This window comes from Gorilla gorilla, chromosome 2, assembly GCF_029281585.2.
Source record: "Gorilla gorilla gorilla isolate KB3781 chromosome 2, NHGRI_mGorGor1-v2.1_pri, whole genome shotgun sequence".
Lineage (NCBI taxonomy): Eukaryota > Metazoa > Chordata > Mammalia > Primates > Hominidae > Gorilla > Gorilla gorilla.
Genome location: NC_086017.1, coordinates 53,473,677 through 53,501,249, shown reverse-complemented (window position 1 = coordinate 53,501,249; position 27,573 = coordinate 53,473,677). Strand labels below are relative to the sequence as shown.

Sequence of the window (27,573 nt, the reverse complement as noted above, 5' to 3'; positions counted from 1 at the left end):
CCATCCTTGATGAGCTCCATCTAAGCCCTCAGAACTTCTGTTTAGCCTTATACAGCCCCTTTCTTAAACGTGAACATGTAATAAAAGATTACCAAACATCTGAGAACAATTCCTAACATGAAAGAGAAATCTAAAACTAAACAGATAAAAGCAACAGACTATTCAGAAGAAGAAAACCAAAAGATAATAAAAATCTCAGCACTCAGAGTTACGAAAAGATATAACATCTATAAATCAAGAATAGGATATTATAAAAATCCTTTAGGAAAAAAGCAGCTCTTATAAAGTGAAAATATGAAGTTAAAATGTAAAAACTCAATAAAATTATTAGAAGATAATGTTGAGACAAGCCTCCAAGAAAGAAGAGCAAAAAGGTAAAGAATTGGAAAATATGAGAACAAATAATAAGAAAATTAAAGGACTAGTTAATGAGGTACACATCTTAATAAAAGGAGTTCTAGAAAGAGAACAACGAAAAGTGAGGTGTGAGGGCAGAGTGAAGAAAGAGTTCTCCAAGAAGATGATGTTGATAGGTTATCTTTCATGTCAGTGGATCAAGGAGAGAGACAGTTGGCAGAGAACTTGGGGGATTGTATTATAGATAGGTACATAATAAACTATGCAAATGATAAAACAAGACAGCAACTTTTGGGAAAATGGAAAGTATGACAAAGGAAAATCATAGCATACTGTAAGGCTTAGCTCTAAATAACATATGTAGTAATAATCACCTACTGACTTGAAACCAAAGGATGACTTAACCATACTGTGAGAATAGGTGATGGGAATGATGAATGGAAATGGTGAAGAAAGAAAGGGAGCTAAAAATCCTCATCTTCAATGCTTAAAACTGAAAAATCAAGAAATAGCTCTATAAGCATGTTATTTGATGACGTGAAAACAAATAACAAAGGAGTCATCTGAACAATTTGAAAGGGAAAGGTTAATGGAGGGGAGGAAGACCTTACATTAAAGGCCATCCTTGATGAGCTCCATATAAGCCCTCAGAAGTTCCATTTAGCCTCACAGAGCCTCTTTCGTAAACATGAACATGTAATGAAAGATCACCAAACATCTGAGAAAAATGCTCTTTTTCAAAACAAAATGTTGACAAATAGTTCTTCATAAAGGTTATACCAGGCCAGGCATAGTGGCTTATGCCTGTAATCCCAGCACTTTGGGAGGCCAAGGCGGGCGGATCACTTGAGGTCAGGAGTTCGAGACCAGCCTGGCTAACACAGTGAAACCCCATCTCTACTAAAAATATAAAAATTAGCTGGATGTGGTTGTACCTGTAATCTCAGTTATTTGGGAGACGGAAGCAGGAGAATCACTTGAACCCAGAGGTGGAGGTTGCAGTGAGCCAATATCACACCATTGCACTCTAGCCTGGGCAACAGAGTGAGACACTGTCTCAAAATAAATAAATAAATAAATTAATAAAAAAAGGTTATACCAGTTTCTATTCCACTAAAAATGGCTGGGATGCCTTTCCCCACACACTCACTGTGCCTGTTTGGGTCTTCCAAACAAGAGATGGGATTTGATGAACAAGAAGTTTATTGAGACAAATATTTGTGGAAAGAAGGAGGAGGGGGCAAGAGTGGGTCTAGAGAGCCTTCAGACTTTGTCAATTTGACACTTGGGAAAGGAGAGGGGAAAGGAAGGAGAATTGAGTAGGAAGAGCCTCAGACCACAGCCCAGTTCGGAGAAACTAACAGCCAGGCTTAAAGTTGCCCTTTAAAGGAAACTTAACGTTGTGCAGGAATGGCCTTGTTTCAGGTGTCCCCTCCGTGCCCAGCCGATGGCTGGAAGCAGCTGGGGGAAGGATCTTAAGGTGTGGCACCAGGAGCCTGGCAGTCAACCCTGTTCTTCAAAGCAGATTGTCTTGAAGGGAGAGCTGGTGGAGTGGGGTACCTTCACGGCTACCACGCTCACCAACCTATTACCAAACTTTCCATCTTTGCAGTGTGAGAAGTGAGAAACAGCATATTGGTGTAGTTTTTACATTTGTCTTAATATGAGTGAGGTTAAGGATCTTATATTTAAGAGCCATTGGTATTTTCTGTAAATTGAATATACCTTTTACTAAAGTCTTTAATAGCTTTACTATAAATTACCTAGATGATAGTGTCTTAATATATTAATCCATTTGATAAATGAAATATAAATTCTGCTCATGATCCTGTTATCATCTGATTAATATTTTCATAATTCCTGTCAACCATCTCTAGAGGGTAAATAGTAAAGAAATAAATGTACCTTTAAAAGTTTGAGGCTGGGCGCTGTGGCTCATGCCTGTAATCCCAGCACTTGGGAGGCCAAAGCGGGTGAATCTCTTGAGCTCAGGAGTTCAAGACCAGCCTGGGCAACATGGTGAAACCCTGCCTCTACAAAAAATAGCTTGGCATAGTGGCACACACCTGTAGTCCCAGCTACTCGAGAGGCAAAGGTGGGAGGATCTCCTGAACCTGGCAGGTGGAGGTTGCAGTGAGCCAAGATCGTGCCACCGTACTCCAACCTGGGCAATAGAATGAGACCGTGTCTCAAAAACAAACAAACAAAAATTGATGTAGGTAGAAATAATCTTTTTTCTTTATAATCTTTTAAGTAATAATTATATGTACATTATCAAATCATGATATCTCTTTATGTTTGGTAACTTATTTCAGAAAATTATTAAACCAAATAGAACATAGAAATTTATGGGAAAAATCACTGAAAAGTTATATTGCTTTTTATTATTTAGTATTTAACATTCACAAAATCTGTTATAGTCCAGTGTAATTGTATTACATTTTTGGTTTTTCTTTTTACTGAAACATTTTGTTCCAAATTAATTTTCTTAAATTTTCGTCTATTTATATTAAACTGCAATCTTTGTTCTATATTTTTATTTGGTGCACTTTTATACCTAGAGCTCAGAAATATTGAATTCTCGTCTCATCTACTTCTCATTTGAATAAGTGGCAGGCTACTTAGTGGTACATTTTTCAGTTTTTCCATTTATTGAAAAACTATAAAGAACTGCCATCCCTAATGTACTTATGTTATTTACTTGGAAGATGGATTTAAATTGCTAATATAATTTCTTTTTCTTCTACCAGACTAGAAACATTATATTTATTTAGAAAGTTTTTATTTTTGAAACTTTTATGTTTGTCTAAGATTGTACTTATCTTTTGTTTTTGAAGGTGCCCAGTTGTTGTTTAGACCATTGTTAAATAAATATGAACAAGAAACACTAGAAAATCAGAACTTATATCTTGTTGGTGCCTCCAAGATTAGAATGTTACTGGGGGCAGAAGCAGTGGGATTGGTAAAAGAGTGCAATGATAACACCATGAGAGCCTTCACATACAGAACCAGACAGAACTTCAAAGGTTTTGATGGTAAGCCCTAAGTTTTTTGTCTCTGTTAGAATCCATTTATCAAAAAGAAGTTTATGATGAATAGATCAGGGGTCAGCAAACTTTTTTCAGTAAAGGGTCAAATAGTAAATATTTTAGGTTTTGCAGTCCGTGTGGTCTCTGCTGCAATTACTCAACACTGCCATTGTGAAGCAAAAAAGCGGCCATAGACCATAAGTAAGTGAATGGGCGAGGCTGTGTTCAATAAAACTGTATTTATAAAACCATGTGGCAGGCTGGATTTGGCCTGTTGCCATCCTTTGCCTCCCCTGGATGAACACAAATTAGAGGAACACATGTAACTTACTTATATTATTCTATTCTAATTCTTATAATTTGAGTATTCAGTAGCTTGATACAGAAAAATCCTTTTTTTTGAAAGCAGAATGATTGTCACCAATCAATTCTAAGTTAACAAAATACACCAAAAAAAGTATTATATTTTCTTTTTTTTTCTTTTTTTTTTTTTTTGAGACGGAGCCTCACTCTGTCGCCCAGGCTGGAGTGCAGTGGTGCTATCTCGGTTCACTGCAAGCTCCGCCTCTCGGGTTCACGCCATTCTCCTGCCTCAGCCTCCCAAGGAGCTGGGACTACAGGCGCCCGCCACCACACCTGGCTAATTTTTTTGTATTTTTAATAGAGACGGGGTTTCACCGTGTTAGCCAGGATGATTTCGATCTCCTGACCTCGTGATCTGCCTGCCTTGGCCTCCCAAAGTGCTGAGATTACAGGCGTGAGCCACCGCGCCCGGCCAAGTATTATATTTTCTAACTCTACAAGAAAACAATCATGTAAAAAGAAATTAACTATAAAAAGTTGCATCTCATAAGTAGAGATTATTTTCTACAAATAATCACATGTGAATATTAATTAGAAAAATTTTATAATAATAAGAAATACAGTAGTAGTTCAGTACCTTAGAAACCTCATTTCCTGAATTTTCTGGCTCCTGCTGAATGTGATAGGGTCATTGGTTCTATACTGGCCCCAAAGCAGGTTCTAGTAGAGAATATTTTCAGGAAAGAACTGGGAAAGCCAGGGTGGATATGATAACAGGATGGGAGCTTGTCTTCAGAATCAAACTGATCCCTGCCAGGGCTTTCAGAGTTAGAAGATGTGATTAGACTTCTTTGGATTCACTTACTCTAGATGTTTATACCTGAGTGAATAAATGTTCAAGAGGAAATTTACCATATTTAAGAGGTTTCACTTGTCAAATAGCAACAACATTTTCTTAAAAGACTTTCTTCTCTCTCATTAGTAGAAGGGATGTTTGACTGCAGAAGGGAATGGAATGGGCTTGAGAGTTTGAAGGAGGATAATTTGCCATATAGGCAAACTTCTTCAATTCCATCCCTGGTTTAACATAATAATATGTTAATAAGTTTAATGCATTATTAGAATAAAAGAACATACTGCTTTCTGCTCATTGGTACTAAATGAGATCAATTATATGCTTTTTGAATGTTTCTAATATAAGTATTAAAATGATTATTGTAGAATTGTATTACGTGAAGGCATAACAGAATTTTTTTATTCTTATAAAATATCTAAGGAGCTTTATGTTCTATTTAATTTACCAGCTTCATACTTTGATTACTTCTTATGTTAATTGCTTATTGTTTACACCATTATTTCTATAATCTCAGGTAATTGGAATATTTTTATTTTGATTATTACTAAAATCTGGTGATTTCTGTTTTATTTTAGATAACAATGATGATTTCCTGACAATGGCAGAATGTCAATTCATTATCAAACATGAACTTGAAAATCTTAGAGCTAAAGATGAAAAAATGATCCCTGGCTACCCTCAGGCAAAGTTGTATCCAGGAAAATCATTGTGTAAGTCATTATGTCAACCAGTCTTTTTCTTAATAGACATAAATAGCAAATTATAGATGCCTTTTTTCCCTCTTACAGAAGAACTTACACAAACTTACAATAACTTGTATTTTTATGAACATATCTTTTCCCTTTGGAACCTCAGTATATTGCATCTTTAAATCAATATGTTTGTTTTATATTGTTGACTACTTATTTATCAAGGTCTCATACCATACAGTTAGCTTAAAATCCAGTGTGTATACATATACATATTACTCAATTAAAATGAGCAAAGTTTACTTTATGCCCTAACATTGTACATGAAAATCTGTGGAGGAATATAAAAGGGAAGACATGGTGTTTTCCTGGAGCACTTTTTCCATTTCCTCTGATCTCACTGGGTATGCAAATTAGAATTTTGCAACTTTTTGGTTTTGTGTGATTTCATTTTAATGAAGATACTAGTTTGCAGAATGAAAGTTTACTACAATGCATAATTCCAAGTTTGCTTCAAACCCAGATAGTGGCAAAGTTTCAGAACATTTTTGCTGCCTAAAAGACACTTTAAACATGTCAGCTTCTGTGTCCCCTAGTCTGTTTTTTGTTGTTGTTGTTGTTGTTTTGTTTGTTTTTTTGAGACAGTCTTGCTCTGTCACTCAGAATGGAGTGCAGTGGTGTGAACATGGCTCACTGTGGCCTCCACCTCCTGGGCTCAAATAATCTCCCGCCTTAGCCTCCCCAGTAGCAGGGACCAGATGTTTACTTTTTAAAAATTTTTTATTTATTATTATTATACTTTAAGTTCTAGGGTACATGTGCACAATGTGCTGGTTTGTTACATATGTATACATGTGCCACGTTGGTGTGCTGCACCCATTAACTCATTATTTACATTAGGTATATCTCCTAATGCTATCCTTCCCTCATGCCCCCACCCTACAACAGGCCCCGGTGTGTGATGTTCCTCTTCCTGTGTCCATGTGTTCTCATTGTTCACCTCCCACCTATGAGTGAGAACATGCAGTGTTTGGTTTTCTGTCCTTGCGATAGTTTGCTCAGAATGATGGTTTCCAGCTTCATCCATGTCCCTACAAAGGACATGAACTCATCATTTTTTATGGCTGCATAGTATTCCATGGTGTATATGTGCCACATTTTCTTAATCCAGTCTATCATTGATAGACATTTGGGATGGTTCCAAGTCTTTGCTATTGTGAATAGTGCCACAATAAACATACGTGTGCATGTGTCTTTATAGCAGCATGATTTATAATCCTTTGGGTATATACCTAGTAATGGGACAGCTGGGTCAAATGGTATTTCTAGTTCTAGATCCTTGAGGAATCGCCACTGTCTTCCATAATGGTTGAACTAGTTGATAGTCGCACCTACAGTGTAAAAGTGTTCCTATTTCTCCACATCCTCTCCAGCACCTGTTGTTTCCTGACTTTTTAATGATTGCCATTCTAACTGGTGTGAGATGGTATCTGATTGTGGTTTTGATTTGCATTTCTCTGATGGCCAGTGATAATGAACATTTTTTCATGTGTCTGTTGGCTGCATAAATGTCTTCTTTTGAGAAATGTCTGTTCATATCCTTCGCCCACTTTTTGATGGGGTTGTTTGATTTTTTCTTGTAAATTTGTTTAAGTTCTTTGTAGATTCTGGATATTAGCCCTTTGTCAGATGAGTAGATTGCAAAAATTTTCTCCCATTCTGTGGGTTGCCTGTTCACTCTGATGGTAGTTTCTTTTGCTATGCAGAAGCTCTTTAGTTTAATTAGATCCCATTTGTCAATTTTGTCTTTTGTTGCCATTGCTTTTGGTGTTTTAGACATGAAGTCCTTGCCCATGCCTATGTCCTGAATGGTATTGCCTAGGTTTTCTTCTAGGGTTTTTAATGGTTTTCGGTCTGACATTCAAGTCTTTAATCCATCTTGAATTCATTTTTGTATAAGGTGTAAGGAAGGGGTACAGTTTCAGCTTTCTACATATGGCTAGCCAGTTTTTCCAGCACCATTTATTAAATAGGGAATCCTTTCCCTATTTCTTGTTTTTGTCAGGTTTGTCAAAAATCAGATGGTTGTAGATGTGTGGCATTACTTCTGAGGGCTCTGTTCTGTTCCATTGGTCTATATCTCTGTTTTGGTACCAGTACCATGCTGTTTTGGTTACTGTAGCTTTGTAGCATAGTTTGAAGTCAGGGAGCGTGATGCCTCCAGCTTTGTTCTTTTGGCTTAGGATTGTCTTGGCAATGCGGGTTCTTTTTTGGTTCCATATGAACTTTAAAGTAGCTTTTTCCAATTCTGTGAAGAAAGTCATTGGTAGCTTGATGGGGATGGCATTGAATCTATAAATTACCTCGGGCTGTATGGCCATTTTCACGATATTGATTCTTCCTATCCATGAGCATGGAATGTTCTTCCATTTGTTTGTGTCCCCTTTTATTTCATTTAGCAGTGGTTTGTAATTCTCCTTGAAGAGGTCCTTCACATCCTTTGTAAGTTGTATTCCTAGGTATTTTATTTTCTTTGAAGCAACTGTGAATGGGAGTTCACTCATGATTTGGCTCTCTGTTTCTCTGTTATTGCTGTATAGGAATGCTTGTGATTTTTGCACATTGATATTGTATCCTGAGACTTTGCTGAAGTTGCTTATCAGCTTAAGGAGATTTTTGGCTGAGATGATGGGGTTTTCTAAATATACAGTCATGTTATCTACAAACAGGGACAATTTGGCTTCCTCTTTTCGTAACTGCATACCCTTTATTTCTTTCTCCTGCTTGATTGCCCTGGCCAGAACTTCCAACACTATGTTGAATAGGAGCAGTGAGAGAGGGCATTCCTCTCTTGGGCCAGTTTTCAAAGGGAATACTTCCAGTTTTTGCCCATTCGGTATGATATTGGCTGTGGGTTTGTCATAAATAGCTCTTATTATTTTGAGATACATCCCATCAGTACCTACTTTATTGAGAGTTTTTAGCATGAAGGGCTGTTGAATTTTCTCGAAGGCCTTTTCTGCATCTACTGAGATAATCATGTGGTTTTTGTCTTTGGTTCTGTTTATATGATGGATTATGTTTATTGATTGGCGTATGTTGAACCATCCTTGCATCCTAGGGATGAAGCCCACTTGATCATGGTGCATAAGCTTTTTGATGTGCTGCTGGATTCAGTTTGCCATTATTTTGTTGAGGATTTTTGCATCTATGTTCATCAGGGATATTGGTCTAAAATTCTCTTTTTTGGTTGTGTCTCTGCCAGGCTTTGGTATCAGGATGATGCTGGCCTCATAAAATGAGTTAGGGAGGATTCCCTCTTTTTCTATTGATTGGAATAGTTTCAGAAGGAATGGTACCAGCTCCTCTTTGTACCTCTGGTAGAATTCGGCTGTGAATCTGTCTGGTCCTGGACTTTTTTTGGTTGGTAGTCTCTTAATTGTTGCCTCAATTTCAGAGTCTGTTATTGGTCTATTCAGGGATTCACCTTCTTCCTGTTTTAGTCTTGGGAGGGTGTATGTGTCCAGGAATTTATCCATTTCTTCTAGATTTTCTAGTTTATTTGCGTAGAGTTGTTCATAGTATTCTCTGATGGTAGTTTGTATCTCTGTGGGATCGGTGGTGATATCCCCTTTATCATTTTTTATTGTGTCTATTTGATTCTTCTCTCTTTTCTTCTTTATTAGTCTTGCTAGCGGTCTATCAATTTTGTTGATCTTTTCAAAAAAACCAGCTCCTGGATTCATTGATTTTTTGAAGGGTTTTTTATGTCTCTATCTCCTTCAGTTCTGCTCTGATCTTAGTTATTTCTTGCCTTCTGCTAGCTTTTGAATGTGTTTGCTCTTGCTTCTCTAGTTCTTTTAATTGTGATGTTAGGGTGTCAATTTTAGATCTTTTCCTGCTTTCTCTTGTGGGCATTTAGTGCTATAAATTTCCCTCTACACACTGCTTTAAATGTTTCCCAGAGATTCTGGTATGTTGTGTCTTTATTCTCATTGGTTTCAGAGAACACCTTTGTTTCTGCCTTCATTTCGTTATGTACCCAGTAGTCATTCAGGAGCAGGTTGTTCAGTTTCTATGTAGCTGAGCAGTTCTGAGTGAGTTTCTTAATCCTGAGTTCTAGTTTGATTGCACTGTGGTCTGAGAGACAGTTTTTTATAATTTCTGTTCTTTTACATTTGCTGAGGAGTACTTTACTTCCGACTATGTGGTCCGTTTTGGAATAAGTGTGATGTGGTGCTGAGAAGAATGTATATTCTGTTGATTTGGGGTGGAGAGTTCTGTAGATGTCTATTAGGTCTTCTTGGTGGAGAGCTGAGTTCAATTGCTGGATATCCTTGTTAGCTTTCTGCCTCGTGGATCTATCTAATGTTGACAGTGGGGTATTAAAGTCTCCCATTATTATTGTGTGGGAGTCTAAGTCTCTTTGTAGGTCTCTAAGGATTTGCTTTATGAATCTGGGTGCTCCTGTATTGGGTGCATATATATTTAGGATAGTTAGCTCTTCTTGTTGAATTGATCCCTTTACCATTATGTAATGGCCTTCTTTGTCTCTTTTGATCTTTGTTGGTTTAAAGTCTGTTTTTATCAGAGACTAAGATTGCAACCCCTGCTTGTTTCTGTTTTCCATTTGCTTGGTAGATCCTCCTCCATCCCTTTATTTTGAGCCTATGTGTGTCTCTGCATGTGAGATGGGTCTCCTGAATACAGCACACTGATGGGTCTTGAGTCTTTATCCAATTTTCCAGTCTGTATCTTTTAATTGGAGCATTTAGTCCATTTACATTTAAGTTTAATATTGTTATGTGTGAATTTGATCCTGTCATTATGATGTTAGCTGGTTAGTTTGCTCGTTAGTTGATGCAGTTTCTTCCTAGCCTCGATGGTCTTTACAATTTGGCATGTTTTTTGCAGTGGCTGGTACCGGTTGTTCCAATCCATGTTTAGTGCTTCCTTCAGGAGCTCTTTTAGGGCAGGCCTGGTGGTGACAAAATCTTTCAGCATTTGCTTGTCTGTAAAGGATTTTATTTGTCCTTCACTTATGAAGCTTAGTTTGGCTGGATATGAAATTCTGGGTTGAAAATTCTTTTCCTTAAGAATGTTGAATATTGGCCCCCACTCTCTTCTGGCTTGTAGAGTTTCTGCTGAGAGATCTGCTGTTAGTCTGATGGACTTCCCTTTGTGGGTAACCCGACCTTTCTCTCTGTCTGCCCTTAACATTTTTTCCTTCATTTCAACTTTGGTGAATCTAACAATTACGTGTCTTGGAGTTGCTCTTCTTGAGGAGTATCTCTGTGGTGTTCTCTGTATTTCCTGTATTTGAATGTTGGCCTGCCTTGCTAGGTTGGGGAAGTTCTCCTGGATAATATCCTGAAGAGTGTTTTCCAACTTGGTTCCATTCTCTCCGTCACTTTCAGGTACAGCAATCAGATGTAGATTTGGTCTTTTCACATAGTCCCATATGTTTTGGAGGATTTGTTCTTTTCTTTTTACTCTTTTTTCTCTAAACTTCTCTTCTTGCTTCATTTCATTCATTTGATCTGCAATCACTGATACCCTTTCTTCCAGTTGATCGAATCAGCTACTGAATCTTGTGCATGCATCACGTAATTCTTGTGCCGTGGTTTTCAGCTCCATCAGGTCATTTAACGTGTTCTCTTCTCTATGCTGTTTATTCTAGTTAGACATTCGTCCAATCTTTTTTCAAAGTTTTTAGCTTGTTTGCGATGGGTTCCAACATCCTCCTTTAGCTCTGAGAAGTTTGTTATTACCGATGTTCTGAAGCCTTCTTCTCTCAACTCGTCAAAGTCATTCTCTGTCCAGCTTTGTTCTGTTGCTGGCGAGGAGCTGCATTTGTTTGGAGGAGAAGAGGTGCTCTGATTTTTAGAATTTTCAGCTTTTCTGCTCTGGTTTCTCTCCATCTTTATGGTTTTATCTACCTTTGGACTTTGATCATGGTGATGTACAGATGGGGTTTTGGTGTGAATGTCCTTTCTGTTTGTTAGTTTTCCTTCTAACAGTGAGGACCCTCAGCTGCAGGTCTGTTGGAGTTTGCTGGAGGTCCACTCCAGACCCTGTTTGCCTGGGTACCACCAGCGGAGGCTGCAGAACTGCAAATATTGCAGAACGGCAAATGTTGCAGCCTGATCGTTCCTCTGGAAGCTTTGTCTCAGAGGGGCACCTAGCCATACGAGGTGTCAGTTGGCCCTGACTGGGAGTTGCCTCCCAGTTAGGCTACTCGGTGGTCAGGGACCCACTTGAGGTGGCAGTCTGTCCATTCTCAGATCTCCAGCTGCGTGCTGGGAGAACCACTACTCTCTTCAAAGCTGTCAGACAGGGACGTTTAAGTCTGCAGAAGTTTCTGCTGCCTTTTGTTCAGCTATGCCCTGCCCCCAGAGGTGGAGTCTACAGAGGCTGGCAGGCCTCCTTGAGCTGTGGTCGGCTCCACCCAGTTCGAGCTTCCAGGCTGCTTTGTTTACCTACTCAAGCTTCAGCAATGGCGGGCGCCCCTCCCCCAGCCTTGCTGCTGCCTTGCAGTTAGATCTCAGACTGCTGTGCTAGCAGTGAGCAAGGCTCCGTGGGCATGGGACCCTCTGAGCCAGGCACAGGATATAATCTCCTGGTGTGCCGTTTGCTAAGACCATTGGAAAAGTGCAGTGTTAGGGTCGGAGTGACCCGATTTTCCAGGTGCCGTCTGTCACGGCTTCCCTTGGCTAGGAAAGGGAATTCCCCGACCCCTTGTGCTTCCTGGGTGAGGTGATTCCTCGCTCTGCTTCGGCTCACGGTCTGTGTGCTGCACCCACTGTCCTGCACCCACTGTCCAACGAGCCCCAGTGAGATGAACCTGGTACCTCAGTTGGAAATGCAGAAGTCACCTCTCTTCTGTGCCGCTCATGCTGGGAGCTGTAGACTGGAGCTTTTCCTATTCGGCCATCTTGGAACCTCTCATGGTTTACTTTTAATAGTGTAATACCACCTTCCAATCTTCATCCAGGTGCTACTGGTGGATCTTTGTTCTTAGAGCTCCCAGGATGGGGGCAGGCTGCTCCCAAGATGGGGGCAAGTCTTTTGTTCTCTGACCTGGGGAGCCTCAAGGATTCCAAGGAATGGATCCTTGGGCCATGCAGTGAGTGTTATAGCTCTATTATAAGCCATGAGTCGTGGAAGAGAACCGTGGAACCCAGCAACTAGTGTTCAGCTCCATTAGGATGAACCTGGGCACTTAGCTGCACAGGAACAATGGCGAGCTTCTAGCCCAATTGGGAGCGGCAGTGGGTGCCTCACTGGATCAGAAGCGCAGCGGACACCCTGCCTGATCTGGAGGGATGGAAGTCAATGGTGGGTCTGCAACTGCGGCGAACAGCAGTGGTGGATGGTGAGCAAAAGCTCAGCTTGAGCCGGAGCAAACATGGACCAGAAGAATGTGCAGTTGCAAGATTTAATAGAGTGAAAACAGAGCTACCATATGATGGCAGGGGACCCAAAGGGGGTTGCCGCTGCCTGCTCGAATGCCTGGGTTTATATCGTGATCATTGTCCCTCCCCCTGTGCTCTCAAGCGACAGATGATTTGACTATTTCTTTACCTCCTGCTTTTAGCCTAACTGGTATTTTAGTGAGCCCTCTTTACTAACTGATGGGTTGGGTGTGAGCTGAGTTACAAGCCCCATGTTTAAAGGTGGGTGTGGTCACCTTCATAGCTAGGCTTAGGAATTCTTAGTCGGCCTAGGAAATCCAGCTAGTCCTATCTGTCACAGGCAGACAGATGCCCAAGAACCAGTTCATATTCACATTTTCCCAGTTGTCACCAAATATATTTTAGAGCTTGTTTGCTCAAACTGAGATCCAGTCTAGGTTAACCCATGTTGTTTGGTTATGTCTGTCTCTTTTAATATAGAATAGTTTCTCTTTTCCATTTTTTCCCTCATGGCATCGACTTGCTGAAGAGACCATGCCATTTGTCTCTTAGATCGTTTTCTCATTGTTCCCCTATCCTCTGTTTTTCCTGAAAACTGCAAAAATTTTTGGCAAGAATTCTTCTTAGGTGATGCTGTATCTTCTCTGGTCTTCCTGATTTCCTTAGACATGATGGGGAATAGAAGGCCTTCTGAGATTTTCTTTTATTTGCCTCTCTAGCTTCCTAACTCTCTAACTTCCTTCCTAACTTACTCTTTTGTGTTCAGAATTGTGCCTTACTTTTGACAGAGCTTTTTCAAATTCTAATCTTTCTCAACCTTCTTGCATTTTAGAGTATTTTCTTAGGATAAATTATTATTTTTACTTTTTTTATAGAAAATCTATTTTTAAGTAAGATGTAGTATTTATTCTAGCCTACTGTGAACTGTATTCAGAGTTCCGATGAAAACAGGGTTTATCATCTGTACTGTGGACATCTAAATGATTCTTTTCAATTTATATAACATATGGCAGGAAAATACTTCTCCCAAGCATCTTACAATTTTTGTGTTTATTTTCCATTAGTTTCTGTCAATTTAAAAAATAATACATGTATATGATGAAAATTCAAATAGTACAAAAATTTAGACAATGATAAGTTGTCTCTTTCCTGTCCCATGTTCCAAATCCCTTTGTTCCCTCCCTATTATATACCCTTAGAGAAATTCTGTTCAAGAGAAGACATGTTCAGACAAATGGGGAGTATATTGTGCATACCATTTTGGACCTTGCTTTTTTATTTAATAATATATTTTGATCATTATTGTAGAATACCAAATTAGGCCTAACTCATTCCTTTTCTAGGCCATGTAGTATTCCATCATATAGATGTCTTCATATTGATGAACATCTAATTGTTTTCCTTCAATGTTTTCATTAAAAATAAAGTAGGAAAATTCCCAGAAGTGAAATTGTTAGATCAAAGGCATATGCATCTTTTAGAGTAGATACTGCCAAATTGCCCTCCATAGTGATTGCTTCAATTAATTTATGTATTTATTTATTTATTTGAGACAGAGTCTTGCTCTGTTGCCCGGGCTGGAGTGCAGTGACGTGATCTTGGCTCACTGCAAGCTCCGCCTCCCAGGTTCAAGCAATTCTACTGTCTTAGGTTTCACCATGTTGCCCAGGGTGGTCTTGAACTCCTGACCTCAGATGATCCACCCGCCTCAGCCTCCCAAAGTGCTGGGATTACAGGTGTGAGCCACTGCGCCCAGCCGATTGCTTCAGTTCATAAAGGAATGCATGTTATATTGAGCATTCAGCATGATGGTGGCATTTGACTAGGTAATTTTTATCATGTTTAGAAAACATTCATTTCTTCTACTTTATTAAGAAGTTTTTGTGTATAATGACATCTTTATTAAGATGTCATTATATTAATGACATCTGTGAAGACTATTTTTTTTTACCCCTGACATTATAAATATGGCAACCGATGTTAATAGAATTCCTAATATTAACTCATTCATTTATTCCCATGGTGAACCATACTTGCTTATATTATCTATTTTCCTGCTGACTTCCATTTAATATTTCATTATTTTTGCATCAGTATTCATATGACATGAGTACTTAGATTTATTTTTTGTAGTATTTGACAGTTAATTTATATTATGTATACATTGTTAATTTTGTCATGTAGTTCTTGTGTCCCTTGTACTTTGTTTTCTTGATCCATCGTAGCTCTAGATCTCTATAACAACTATAAGAATTTCATTGTGTTCCTGCCAATTTGTTCTTCGTATTTTCTTTTACCTTTGTTTTATGAATTTTGTAGCTATGTTTTGGCTGCATAAAGATCTTGGATAGATTTTTATTGTCTATTGCACCTTTTATCATTATGAAATATTATTCCTCATCTTGCTTGATGTTTTGTTGTTGCTGAATTCAGCCTTGTCTTGTGGTTCTTGCCTTATTTAGTTTGCATCTGTTAGAATGTTTTTGCCCAGCCTTTTACTTTCAGCCCCTTTCAGTATCATTTTACGTGGATCTCTTATATCAGGATATAGTCGGATTTTGCTTTGCACTCTAATCTGAGGATTTTTTTTTTTTTTTTTTTACTAAGTAAATTTATACTAAGTAAAATATTTACTAAGTAAACTTAAACAAATGACATATTTTGTGCTAGGTTATCATAGTTGATGTTACATTTTATGTTGAAATTGCTTTTTTGTGTGCTTAAAATATCGTTTATATAGGCTATGCCATCTTTTTTCCCATTTCAATGGAAAAGGCTAGGATATATATTTTTGAAAATCATGAATTTATATTGATATAGTCAATTCAAATTTAACAGTATAGGCTATTAATTTCTTTGGTTTATATTTGTATCTTTTTACTCATATTGAAAATATTGATTCTTAATAACATTACCGTAATTACTAATTTGCTTTATTTTACAATTTACATAAAATAGCTTGTAAGGCATGCTAATTTTAATATTAACAATGCAAGTTCTGGATGAAGTTTAAGATTTTCTGTTTTCTCTTTTGTTCTATTACTATGTGTAGTCAAAATCTAATCCGTTTTAAAAGTATGTTAGAATTTCTATATGAAACCATCTGGCTCTGATGTTTGTTTGTGGATTAGGTTTTTGAACAGTTTTCTCTAAGTCTTCTATGGAAATTGGTTTGTTTAGACTTTCTATCACTACTGGGGTCAGTTTGGGTAAATTATATTTTCCTAGAAAAGTTTCCATTTTATCACATAGGTTTTCAAATTTATGTGGGTTGATTTGTACAAATTTCTCTCAGCATCTTTTAAACTCCTGTTTTAATGGTATTTTTCCCTTGTCTTATTTGTGCTTGCTTTTTTTTTTCTTGATTAAAAAAATTTTTCTCATTAACGTTTAAATATTGAGGATATTCCTGTATCACCCATTAGCAGGAGATCTTATGGGATGTGGGATCTTGATTCAGTAGGACTCTTAATCACGTTTTAACTTCCTTTCCTTCCCCATAAGCTGCTACCCCCAAAGTCTATTACTTTTCTAGACACTTCCCTTTGCATTTCCCAGAAGCAGTGCTTTACGGTCAGCTTGCCTCTTGTTCTGTGTACTTTCCAACCCTTCCCTTCAGCCCTTCCTGCTGTCAGAGCTATGACCCGTCAGGTCTCAGACTTGTTCTTGGAAGTTCCCACTTGGTGTGGGGCCTTCTCCTGAAGGAGGGTGATGAGTCCTCATTGGTGTTATCTGGGTTCCTACACCATATGGACCCCCCTGGCCTCCCCGTTTCTCTGTGCAGCTCCTGCTGGGACTTCCTGCACCATTCTAGACTGTGGCCCAGATCTCTTCCAGGTCTTGGTTCTTTATTGCCTGGCTTACATGTTGCAGTCTCCCCTGTCTCTGGGTTGTGCTGTAGGCATATGTTATAGGTACTTTTACTTGCTCTCCTTGTTGATCTGTATGGCTTTTAGGAGGTATCAGGAAGTTTGAATGTAGGCACTCTTGTTCTTATTTGTCTGCATTTCCAGTTATCTGCGTATGTCTTGACGTTATTTTTTATCAATTTTTTTTTGGTTGGACATAATGTTCTTTCAGTATACAGAGTAAGGATTACCATGATTTCAGGAAAATTTTCTTCAGTTATCTTTGAAGAGTTATTTGGTTGTATTTGCTCTGTTCTCATCTTGAGGGGTGCCAATTTTATATATGTGGGCTCTTACATATTCTTTGTAGTATTTTCAAGTCTTTGTTCTTACATACTTTCCTTAGTCTTGTCTGCCAGTTTCCCGATTGTATTTTCAGTCTTTCCTTTTTTTGTTGCTTTTATCATGACTTTGAATCTGTAACAGGTTTATTTTTCTCTTGCATTGCTTCTCTGAGCTCTCTCCTCCAGCTCTCAGAGGTCCTCTTTGAGTTTTAATTTCAAAGATGGAATGTTTGCATGAATTTCTTAAATTTCATAAAGAATTTCATGGTTTTTTGTTGCTGGATGCTATAATTTTCTGCTGTTTGTTCTTTGACTTTTGTTTATATATTTTTTCTTGTAATATTTTTGGTTTTCCCCTTTTTTCCAGGCAGTATTTTTGTATAGCTCGATGCCAGTTTTCTTTGTGATTATTACTTATTTTTTATTACTTATGTTTTAATGAACCCTTATTTTTCCTGGACTGGCCATTTTTAGAAGAAAGTGTGTGTGGGAGAGAGAAGGGTCCTAGGGGCTTCCAGCAGGGAACTGTGGTAGTGAGAAGCTCAGATTTTACCTGGCAGTGCATTCTCCTTGAGCCATTTTAGTCCCTGAAAAGAACCTCCATGGAGCCCTGTTCTTGCAGGGATTTTGTGTTTGGCATTTAGGCCTGTCTTTGGCCCACCAAGACCCACAGCTCCACAGCTAGTTACCTTCCATCCTTTGGTCCCAGCAGGTCACTCTTCCAACATGGCAGACTTGCTCTTCTTCCTCCAACCTGGCCTCTTATCTGGCTATGGTGCCAGGCAGGGAGCAGACGTACTCCAGGTGTCTGTCATGCACCCTCATTGCCTGCATTCTGAGCAAGGGGACTGTGGTTTACCATCCCCAGTTCCAGGAGAGCCTTGCCCTTTGTGTGCTTGGCCCAGGTTTGCAGAAGCATGGGTGCTCTCAGTTTACCCAGGGCTGATTTTCCAGGCCTCTTTTTATAGTTTGTGATTTGGAATTTTAGTTTGTTTTTTCATACTTGCATCAAAGTTAGGGATTTCTTTTTATGTTTCTTGTTTCCTTTTGTTTTTAATTTGGCATCATGAACAAGAACAGGGCAGAGGTATCTTTCTGCCACTATTTGTAACCAGGATTTCCACATTCTGTAGTTAAGCAGTTGTTTGATACTGTCCCAAAATTTTTGAATCTTTCTTAATATCCTAGTGGGAAGGCATGTTTTCAGACACAGCTGGGTACTGCATCCAATAAAATACAAAGCAGACTGGGGCACAGTCCTGATTGCTAACGTAAGCATTCTGTTTCTCCCTTTTCATCCACATTGATAATGTGGAAATCACGGCTTCCACCTGTGAGTTTCTGCACAGGTACGTCCTCTTGGATGTGGTTGGGACCGAGAAAAGAGTGTGTGTGCTCTTTGATCAGATGGGATAATGGAGCAGCAGTTTTTCAAATGCTTCCAGTTGCTTCAAAGAGAAATTTTAAGATGAATGAAAACCTTCAAGGAAATATGTAAATGGATTTCTCTAACTGTGTAGGTAGCCAGTCTGGTATCCTGAAGCAATAATAGAAATAACTTTCTTGCTGGCAGGATGAGGCTTTTGTAAACAAAGATTGTTTTTTTCCTTTCTTCCTCTCTTCTCCCTTTCTCCCTTCCCTTTCCTTCCGTTTTGGTACTAAATATGAATACAATAAAATCATTTTGATCATGGTCATTGGAAAGATTTTTATACTATTTGAGATAAGAATTAAGTTGTCAACCCTGGGATTTTAAATCCTGCATTATTCTGTTCCTTTATGCCTTTGAGAGTGTGATCCTTAAACTGCTGTGTTTTTTGCATCATTTTAATTTTATAATACTTGGTTGAAGAAAAGTGGTATATGCATAATTAAAACTATGACCTATTTTTCAGAGTGCAAATTTTAGAACTAATAAAACTTAGAGTAACTTAAATACTAGATTTTCATTAAGTTAAACCACAGAAATAAGAGGAAAAGCTATTTTCATCTTACTTGAAGGCAGCTGCTCCCCTGGGCAGTCTCTTTGAGGCTAATTGAGAGGCGAGGCTTTAGTCTGCCCAATGTGATACACCTCAAGACTGAAAGGTGGCCAGGGCTTTCATGAGAAACACTCCCCAGATCTTACGTTTAATTTGATTTTCATTTTACACACGCGTGTAAAGTTGCTTGCTGCTTGCTGTAATGTTGTGTTTTGATAGAACGCTTTCATTAAGTAGATACCAAGTTTTGTCATGTAAACATGATTTCGAGGCAGTTAGATGGCGCTGTGAGATGTGCATTGTAGGTCCATGACTATGCCAAATGTTATGCTTGGGGTCAGGTTCCAGCTCATGCTGAGGTCCGAAGGGAGTGGGTGGATGAGCCGATAGATAGCTGAAGGGGGTCCGTAGGCAGGTGAAAGGTAGTTTTATTCAGCAGCTCTCTCATCAGCAGCTTACTTACACTAGCTCTCTCACACTGTTCGCCCTGTCTCAGCTGCTTAGTCCGGTGGCTCCCATACACAGCTGTGTGGTCGGCTCTCCCTTCAGGGTCAGCAGCCTAACTCTCTCTCTGGGTATGAGTGAGCCGAGCCGTGTCCTGGCTCCCCACTGTCCATCTATTAAAGCCACATTATGGCTACATGGCTATGATAACAAGTGGAGTTATATGCCTGTGCTCTAAACTTGCTGAGTCACTCTGGATGTCTACCTTGGGCTATCCTCAACCAAAGCACAGCCATGTTCCTTACATGCATATTGGGGTTCCCCCTCATTCCACCACATGACAAGCAACATGGAGAATTAGTAATTGGCTACATGTGTCTTAGTCCCCAAGCATTCATCTTGACAGCCATTCATTTCCCGTTTTCATGTGGTCTAAGATCTTTTCATGCCCTCAGACTCTGCTTTCTCCTAGTGCTTAACAGTCAATCATCATGCAAATAACCTAATGAAAGAGTTTTAGAAAGAGGAGTTTTTAAGGGATCCAAGGTTTCTTAACATTTTAACCATATCCTAAGGGATATTACTTGATTTAGATCAAAGCTGTGTCTCAAAATGTCTATTGGATGATTATCATGTTTTGATTGATGGGACCACCTGGCACATATATTATGTCTTTAATATTACATATTCTTTTAGAACCTTATGATAGCATTTTCTTTAAGAAAGATACTGTTTTCTTTATTAAGACAAAAGTGATCTGTTCACACCTGAGTGCTAGAGTTAGAGTACTAGGTGCAGCAGCAGCTGTGGGGACAGGGACTGTCTTCATCGTGCAAAGGCTGCTGGCCACCACTTCCTGTGGGCATCTGTGCTTATCACCCCCTGCTGGATCGGAGGTAGCATGACCTGCTCCTCTGTGTCCCACAGAAATGCTGTAAGGAGTTATGAGAGGGATTTTGCTTTTACTTTTGAAGTAAACACATCACATAAACCAAAGACAGAAGCAGTACTGTGTTAGTATTGTTATTGCATTAGTTAATTTGGAGGGTCCTACTGTAAACTACATTACTGATAGTCTCTCTTAAACTAGATTTTGATTTGTTTGGCTCACAGTTCAATGGCTATTACAGCCATATCCCCAGTACTTGACAAGAGATCATTCAGCACTCTTGAAGGAAGGAATCTGGCTTAAGTTTTTGCTTTCTTTAAATAGGCCCACATGGCATCATGGTTTCCTTTGAAGGTAAGGCTCCTTCCTAGTAATTACATTCTTAACTGACATGAGAAGTTTGAAGGATTTAAAAAAAAAAAAAACCAAAAAGCAAACTTCTATTTTTAGAAGCTGAAAACAGAACCATGACTTTGGCACTGATGAAGAGAAGATCAGTAATTTAGGACCTGCAGCTTTATATTCTCTCCGAGTCTTCAGTTCACAGTCCTATTTTTAGAAACTGGTTTTTATGCCTGCCTGGAAAGTCTTCTACAGTAGAATGGAGTCATCTTTGTAAAGAGAACTTAGAAATAGTAAAATAATTTATATGCTGTAAGTCAGTTCTGTTAAAAAACTTGATGTAATAATTTACAAGAGTAGTGATAGGAAGAAGGAGTCAGCTGTAGCCTGTACATCCCCAAATAAGGAACAAGAATCAGAACAGTCATGTGTGATCAACTTTAACTCTTGTAAGCTGAAGAAAAATCCACTGAACCATGTTAGAATTAAAATATTAAAAAATGGATTCGACAGTACCAGAGGCTGAGTAACTTAAACCATGTCTTTTTACCCTAGTTACTGATACTTTGAGTATATACTTTTTTACAATCATGAAGGAGAATTTTATCACAAACCTAGCTTTTAAAAACTTTTCTCCTCGTGTAACTTATGAAAATATAATTGTGGGAAGAAACATATATGAAGAATGTTTTTTTTCAGACTTTTCCTATTGTTAGTACCAGATATCTCTTGATTATCTTTTTCTTTTTCATGTCTAAGAAGTTGGGTTTACTTTTAAGTTACTCTGAAGATTTTATGATGGGGACCTGTCGTAAGAATACATTGTCTCTATGTAGTGTTTCTACACTGAAAACTTTGTGTTTCTTTTTTTTTTGAGATGGAGTCTTGCTCTGTCACCCAGGCTGGAGTGCAATGGTGCGATCTCACTGCAAGCTCTGCCTCCTGGGTTCATGCCATTCTCCTGCCTCAGCCTCCCGAGTAGCTGGGACTACAGGCGCCCGCCACCACGCCCGGCTAATTTTTTTGTATTTTTAGTAGAGATGGGGTTTCACGGTGTTCGGCAGGATGGTCTCGATCTCCTGACCTTGTGATCCACCCACCTTGGCCTCCCAAAGTGCTGGGATTACAGGTGTGAGCCACCGCGCCCAGCCAAAAACTTTGTGTTTCTATTCCACACTGCAGACATTTATTTGCCAGTCCTCAATAAGGGGTTTTATGCCTGATATTTTTATCATCTGTCTCTGGTAACAGGTAGATAAGAGATAAGAGAGGTAGCCCTCTGAAGACTTGAGCTGATAAACCTTAAAGAGCTCAAAACTTATCAATGGATGAAAACAGCAAAGCATCCTTTCTTAATGCAAATTTTATCTTTTTTTTTTCTTTTTTTTTTTGAGATGAGGTCTTGCTCTGTTGCCCAGGCCGGACTGCAGTGGCATTATCATAGCTCATTGTAGCCTTGAACTCCTGGACTCCAGCCATCCTCCCACTTCAGCCTCCTGAGTAGCTAGGACTACAGGCACACACCACCACACTCAGCTAATTTTTAATTTTTTTGTAGAGATGGAGGTCTTGTGATGGTACCTGGGCTGGTTTTGAACTCCTGACCTCAAGCAATACTCCGCCTCAGCCTCCTGAAGTGCTGGAATTATGGGTGTGAGTCACTGTGCCTGGCCAAATTTCATTTTATAAGCAACCATATTCTTAGTAAGAGACTGTATTAGGAACTCGTGTGGAAAGTATTCCTCTCCCCAAATATGGCACAAGGCACTGCATTTGAGTTCTCCATATCTACAGAACACACTTCCTCTTAAAGATCTGAAGACACTCTTCTCCACCCACTGAGTCATTCTAAGTAATTACTGTGGATGAGAGAATTCCAAATTTTCATTTAATATTGCTGGGAGATACTGTCTTTGGTTAAATTCATTTGTCTCTTCCAGATATATGCATGAGTGTTCAAACCATACTAGTCAAATGACTGCTAAAAGTAGGAAGTCTTAATTTGATTTTGTTATTTGCTATTTGTGAGTGTAAGCTTTTGTTATCAGATTAGAAGAGATGAAAAGGATTGAAAATACTCTGTATCAACAAGAATGAAAAGAACTGAACATTTTCTCACCTTCACCGTAGTGGAAGGACAGATTGGTAAATTTTTTCTGGAGACAATTTTATAATATGTATCAAATATTAAAATACTATGCCCTTGGACCTAGCGGTTCCCCCTCTAAGTATATTTACTAAGGAAATAGTAGACAGGTAGGGAAAGGTATTTGTACAAATTTTAGCATTATTTACAATAGCAAAAAAAGGGAAACATATTTTTAAATAGAAGATTAGTTGAATTACAGCATTTCATACAAGGGAATATTATGGTATTATTAAAAGGACATTTCATATTCTATTTTTACTGGCATCAAAAAATATTCACTGTATACTACTACATGAGAAAAGATTATGAAACAACATAATGTGTATAAAATGATTTTATTTTTGTTCTTAAAATGTATATGGATATATTTTTATGTCTGGTTATACACTATATTGCTTTTTACAGTGGTTATTTTCAAGGGGAAAGAGAGACTAACGGGCCTCTCATAGTCTTAATTTTTACACTTCTATATGGTTTAAAATTTTGTATTTACTTTTTTGCTTCATAGTCAAAGAGAATAGTAAAGATATTTACATTCTGAAAAATGAAAGAATATACAGGTTTGGAGTAGGCAGTATGACATTGACCTTTGTGTTGTACTCCTCTGTGGAGTGTCCTTATAGTATTTGCTGAAGCGTATCATGCACAATCTCCAGTCCATTTCATGCAGTTTGGCACATTTTCCCTGTGCAGTGAGAAGATTGCTCACATCTGGCATCGTGATTCAGGTGTTTCCACTGCATGACAGTGAAGCCCTGAAGAAGCTTGAGGACACCTGGTACACTCGGTTTGCTTTGAAGTATCAGCCCATAGGTATGTGTCAGTACTTGTTCTCTTAAAGAAGAGGAAGGCCTCTGATGAAAAGTTACGATCTAGCAGTGGAGTCAGCTCCCTTGGGCAGATATTTAGTGCTCTACTGGGCAGGGATCACCAGCTACATGTGGGAAAACATTTTGATGGAGGGAATAAGATGGGTTAGATGACCCCTTTTTTCTTTTTTTAAACTTTTTTTTTTTTTTTGAGATAGGGTCTATGTCACAGGCTGGAGTGCAGTGGGATGATCACAGCTCACTGCAGCCTTGACCTTCCAGACTTAATCAATCCTCCCATCTCAGCTTTCTGAGTAGCTGAGATCACAGGCGTGCACCACCATCCACAGCTAATTCTTTGTAAAGACAGGGTTTTGCCATGTTGCTCAGGCTGATCTTGAACTCATGCTCAAGCAATCCTTGTGCCTTGGGCTCCCAAAGTGTTGGGATTATGGGTGTGAGCTACTGTGCCTGGCATTTTTTGATGTTCTAATACTACCATAGATCAGTGGAATCACAGGCTTTTACTACCCTTCACCAGCAACACAGACAGTTCAGAGTGGCCTTCCTGAATGTGTGTCAGAGTTGGAATCAAACAAGTTTTTTTGTTTTTGTTTTAGTTTTTGTTTTGAGATGGAGTTTTACTCTTGTTGCCCAGGCTAGAGTGCAATGGTACAATCTCACCTCACTGCAACCTCCACCTCCCAGGTTGAAGCAATTCTCCTGCCTCAGCCTCCCATGTAGCTGGGATTACAGGCATGTGCCACCATGCCTGGCTAATTTTTTGTATTTTTGGTAGAGATGGGGTTTCACCATTTTGGCCAGGCTAGTTTCGAACTCCTGACCTTAGGTGATCCACCCACCTTGGCCTCCCAAAGTGCTGGAATTACAGGTGTGAGCCACCGTGCCCAGCCTCAGACAAGTTTTAATAAGAATTTAGTTTGACTATAAATGACTATTTTGTATTTGAAAATTTCTATTTTTGAGGAGCCAGTTATTTAGAATGAAACAAGCTGTGCCACACTTAGGGCAACTAGCAGGCCAAACATCTTTTGAGGTGATTTGTAATTACCTTGGCATGCATTACTGGATCTGTCAATTTCCTTTAAATATAATTATAAGAATAATTATTAATTTATTTGGTATGTGCTGGACATTATTTAAAATTTTGTCAATATGGATGTTCAAATATTTTAGTCTGGTTATGTTTTTTAAGCTGGTAGATTTCACCTTTGCATTACTATCATTTTTTTTCTTTAAAGGACATTTTCCTTTTGGTTTTGTTTAATGGTATCCTTCTAAAATAATTTTCTTTCTGTTTTCTATTTCTGAAAACAACTATTATATAATGTTTTACCAAACAAAAATTGTTTTAAGATCAAACCCTAAATTACATTTTGAATTTTGTTTATATTCTCTGAAAGGAAAAGTTTTGTTATTGTTAATTCCAGGTCATACAATAGTCATTTTATATTACACTTAACAACTGTTTAACTTTGTTTTGGCATTTAAGTGGCAGGAAATTTGAATATTGCCTCTAGGACTTGTAAAGTGACTATCTGTTAGCTACTCCTTTTTTTTTTTTTTTTTGAGATGGAGTCTTGCTCTGTGGCCCATGCCGGAGTGCAGTGGCGTGATCTCAGTTCACTGCAATCTCCGCTTCCCGTGTTCAAGTGATTTTCCTGCCTCAGCCTCCTGAGTAGCTGGGACTACAGGTACACACCACCATGCCCGGCTAATTTTTGTATTTTTGGTAGAGACGGGGTTTCCCCGTGTTGGCCAGGCTGGTCTTGAACTCCGGACCTCAGGTGATTCGCCCACCTTGGCCTCCCAAAGTGCTGGGATTATAGGTGTGAGCCACTGCTCCCGGCCTCTGTTAGCTACTTCTTAGAAAGTAAGGGGAGAAAGTGAGTCGATGGTGAAGGCTAGGCATGGGGTGGTAGTGGATTTGGGGTCGCTGGGGACTGAGACTGGTGATAGCATCTGGGACATAGGTGGATCTTGAGGCTCCTTGAGATTGAAAGGGGAAGGTCATCTGCTGTGGAGCCAAGTGTCATGAGCATCTTTTAAAAAGAAATGATCGGATGTTCTTTAACCTGATTTAAATTTGAGGTGACATCATACCTACTGTTTTCATTTGCCCTTGGGTTAGGGGGAAGAATTAAGGATAGGAGAAAATAGCCTATCTCAGTTCATTCTAACTCATTTTTATAGACTGCTCAAATTATCTTAAGAAAAATATGTTAACTGTGTATTATTAACTAAGAAATAATAACGCCAACTGTCACACTTCCTCTCACCCCCTGCTTCCCACCCTGGTCCTGGTACAAGATGCTCTTATGATCCAAGCACTCCCCATGTGGATGAGGCTGGCAAAGGATGCAGTGTTGGTGACCTCTCTGGAGTCAGTTAGCTTGTGTCGAGTTCACAGAACATTAGCAGTCATGTTGCTTGGACCTTCTTCTGCCCAGTGCATATACGAAAGTGTTGATAAATGTGTTCCATGGCTGTTCTGGAAGTTCATGTGTAGAATCCTGTTTTGTGCTTTTGAATAATTTTTCTTTATTGTATTGAAAAATCTGCCATAACACATTGATGAAAGTTTATGTCTTTGGGTAGGGAAGAGCAGAATTTTGTGGATGGGGAGTCTTCGTCAAAAAGAACATTTATAACACTAAGTGGGAGAAAAGTGGGGAGCATAAATTAAACCCCCAAATTAATGTTCAGTGGACATGGCTGAACTTAAATTAGGACCTTGGAGATTTTGGGTAAGCTACAAGATGAGTTTTCCTTTGGGAAGAAGGTATCCATCAGGTGAGGGGAAACAGAGTCCAGGCACCTGGCAGAGCAGCCCCCCCAGCTAAGGCCTGGCCCCTAACCTGGGGGAAATGTTGGACCTGCCATGCAGACAAGCAGGGTCTTTATACTGCATGGAGGGTGGATTTACCACCACACGCTGTTTGGGAAGTGAGGGTTGAATGATCCCCACTTAACTAAAAAATGAATAAGCGTACTTGAAATGATTTTTTAAAGTGTTTGGTAGTCTATACTTATGTTCTTTCTTTCTTTCCACTATAGACAGTATTCGTGGCTACTTTGGGGAAACAATTGCTCTGTACTTTGGATTTTTGGAGTATTTCACTTTTGCATTAATCCCCATGGCTGTCATTGGGTTACCTTACTACTTGTTTGTGTGGGAAGACTATGACAAGTACGTGATCTTTGCCTCGTTCAACCTGATCTGGTCCACGGTGATTCTGGAAGTGTGGAAGCGTGGCTGTGCCAACATGACCTACAGGTGGGGGACACTGCTCATGAAGAGAAAGTTTGAGGAGCCCCGGCCGGGATTTCATGGTGTCTTGGGTATCAATTCCATCACTGGGAAGGAGGAGCCTCTGTACCCCAGCTACAAGAGACAGTTACGCATTTACCTGGTCTCCCTGCCATTCGTGTGCCTCTGCCTCTATTTCTCACTGTATGTCATGATGATTTACTTCGACATGGAGGTTTGGGCCTTGGGTCTACATGAGAACAGTGGGTCTGAGTGGACCAGTGTCCTGTTGTATGTGCCCAGCATCATCTATGCCATTGTGATTGAGATCATGAATCGTCTCTATCGATATGCTGCCGAGTTTTTAACTTCATGGGGTAAGACTTGAGGCTTTATATTCACATCTTACTTGCCTGTAAGAAATGTTGCCTAGATCATGGGATTCACATAGCTGCTACCTTGCAGAGAAAATAGATGTTGCTCTTGGCTCATTATAGAGACATAAGGAAAAAATTATCAGCTTTGTGAACACTGATGATCTCCATGCCATGGTTATCGTAACTCTCATTTATTATGTGTTAATTACTATGTTCTAGGTGCCCTGCTAAGCACTTTATTCACAGTATCTCACCATCACCTTCTCAAGGGTACCGTGAAGTAGAAGTTATTTCACCCTTTTATGGATAAAGATAACTGATGCTTAATGAGGTTCAGACAGCAAATAGTGGAGCTAGACTAATTCAGACCTATCTTTCCAAAGCTTGTGCTCCTAATACATAACATTGTGTTTCATGCCGAGGGTAAAATAGATTGAAATTGTTTCACTGGCTAGAGCCACAGAAGAAA

The 27,573-nt window shown here is 39.1% G+C and overlaps 1 protein-coding gene across 2 annotated transcripts in view; it reads left to right on the top strand.

The window, feature by feature from the left end:
* The window catches only part of ANO10 (anoctamin 10), a 254,858-nt gene that overhangs the window by 18,498 nt on the left and 208,787 nt on the right, over positions 1 to 27,573 (top strand). For both annotated transcript variants that reach the window (XM_019023785.3, XM_019023786.3), the window contains exons 3-6: positions 3,195 to 3,392; positions 5,121 to 5,255; positions 23,341 to 23,460; positions 26,535 to 27,104. In XM_019023785.3, coding sequence (XP_018879330.1) covers positions 3,195 to 3,392; positions 5,121 to 5,255; positions 23,341 to 23,460; positions 26,535 to 27,104 — 1,023 coding nt within the window. The remainder of the gene's footprint in view (positions 1 to 3,194; positions 3,393 to 5,120; positions 5,256 to 23,340; positions 23,461 to 26,534; positions 27,105 to 27,573) is intronic.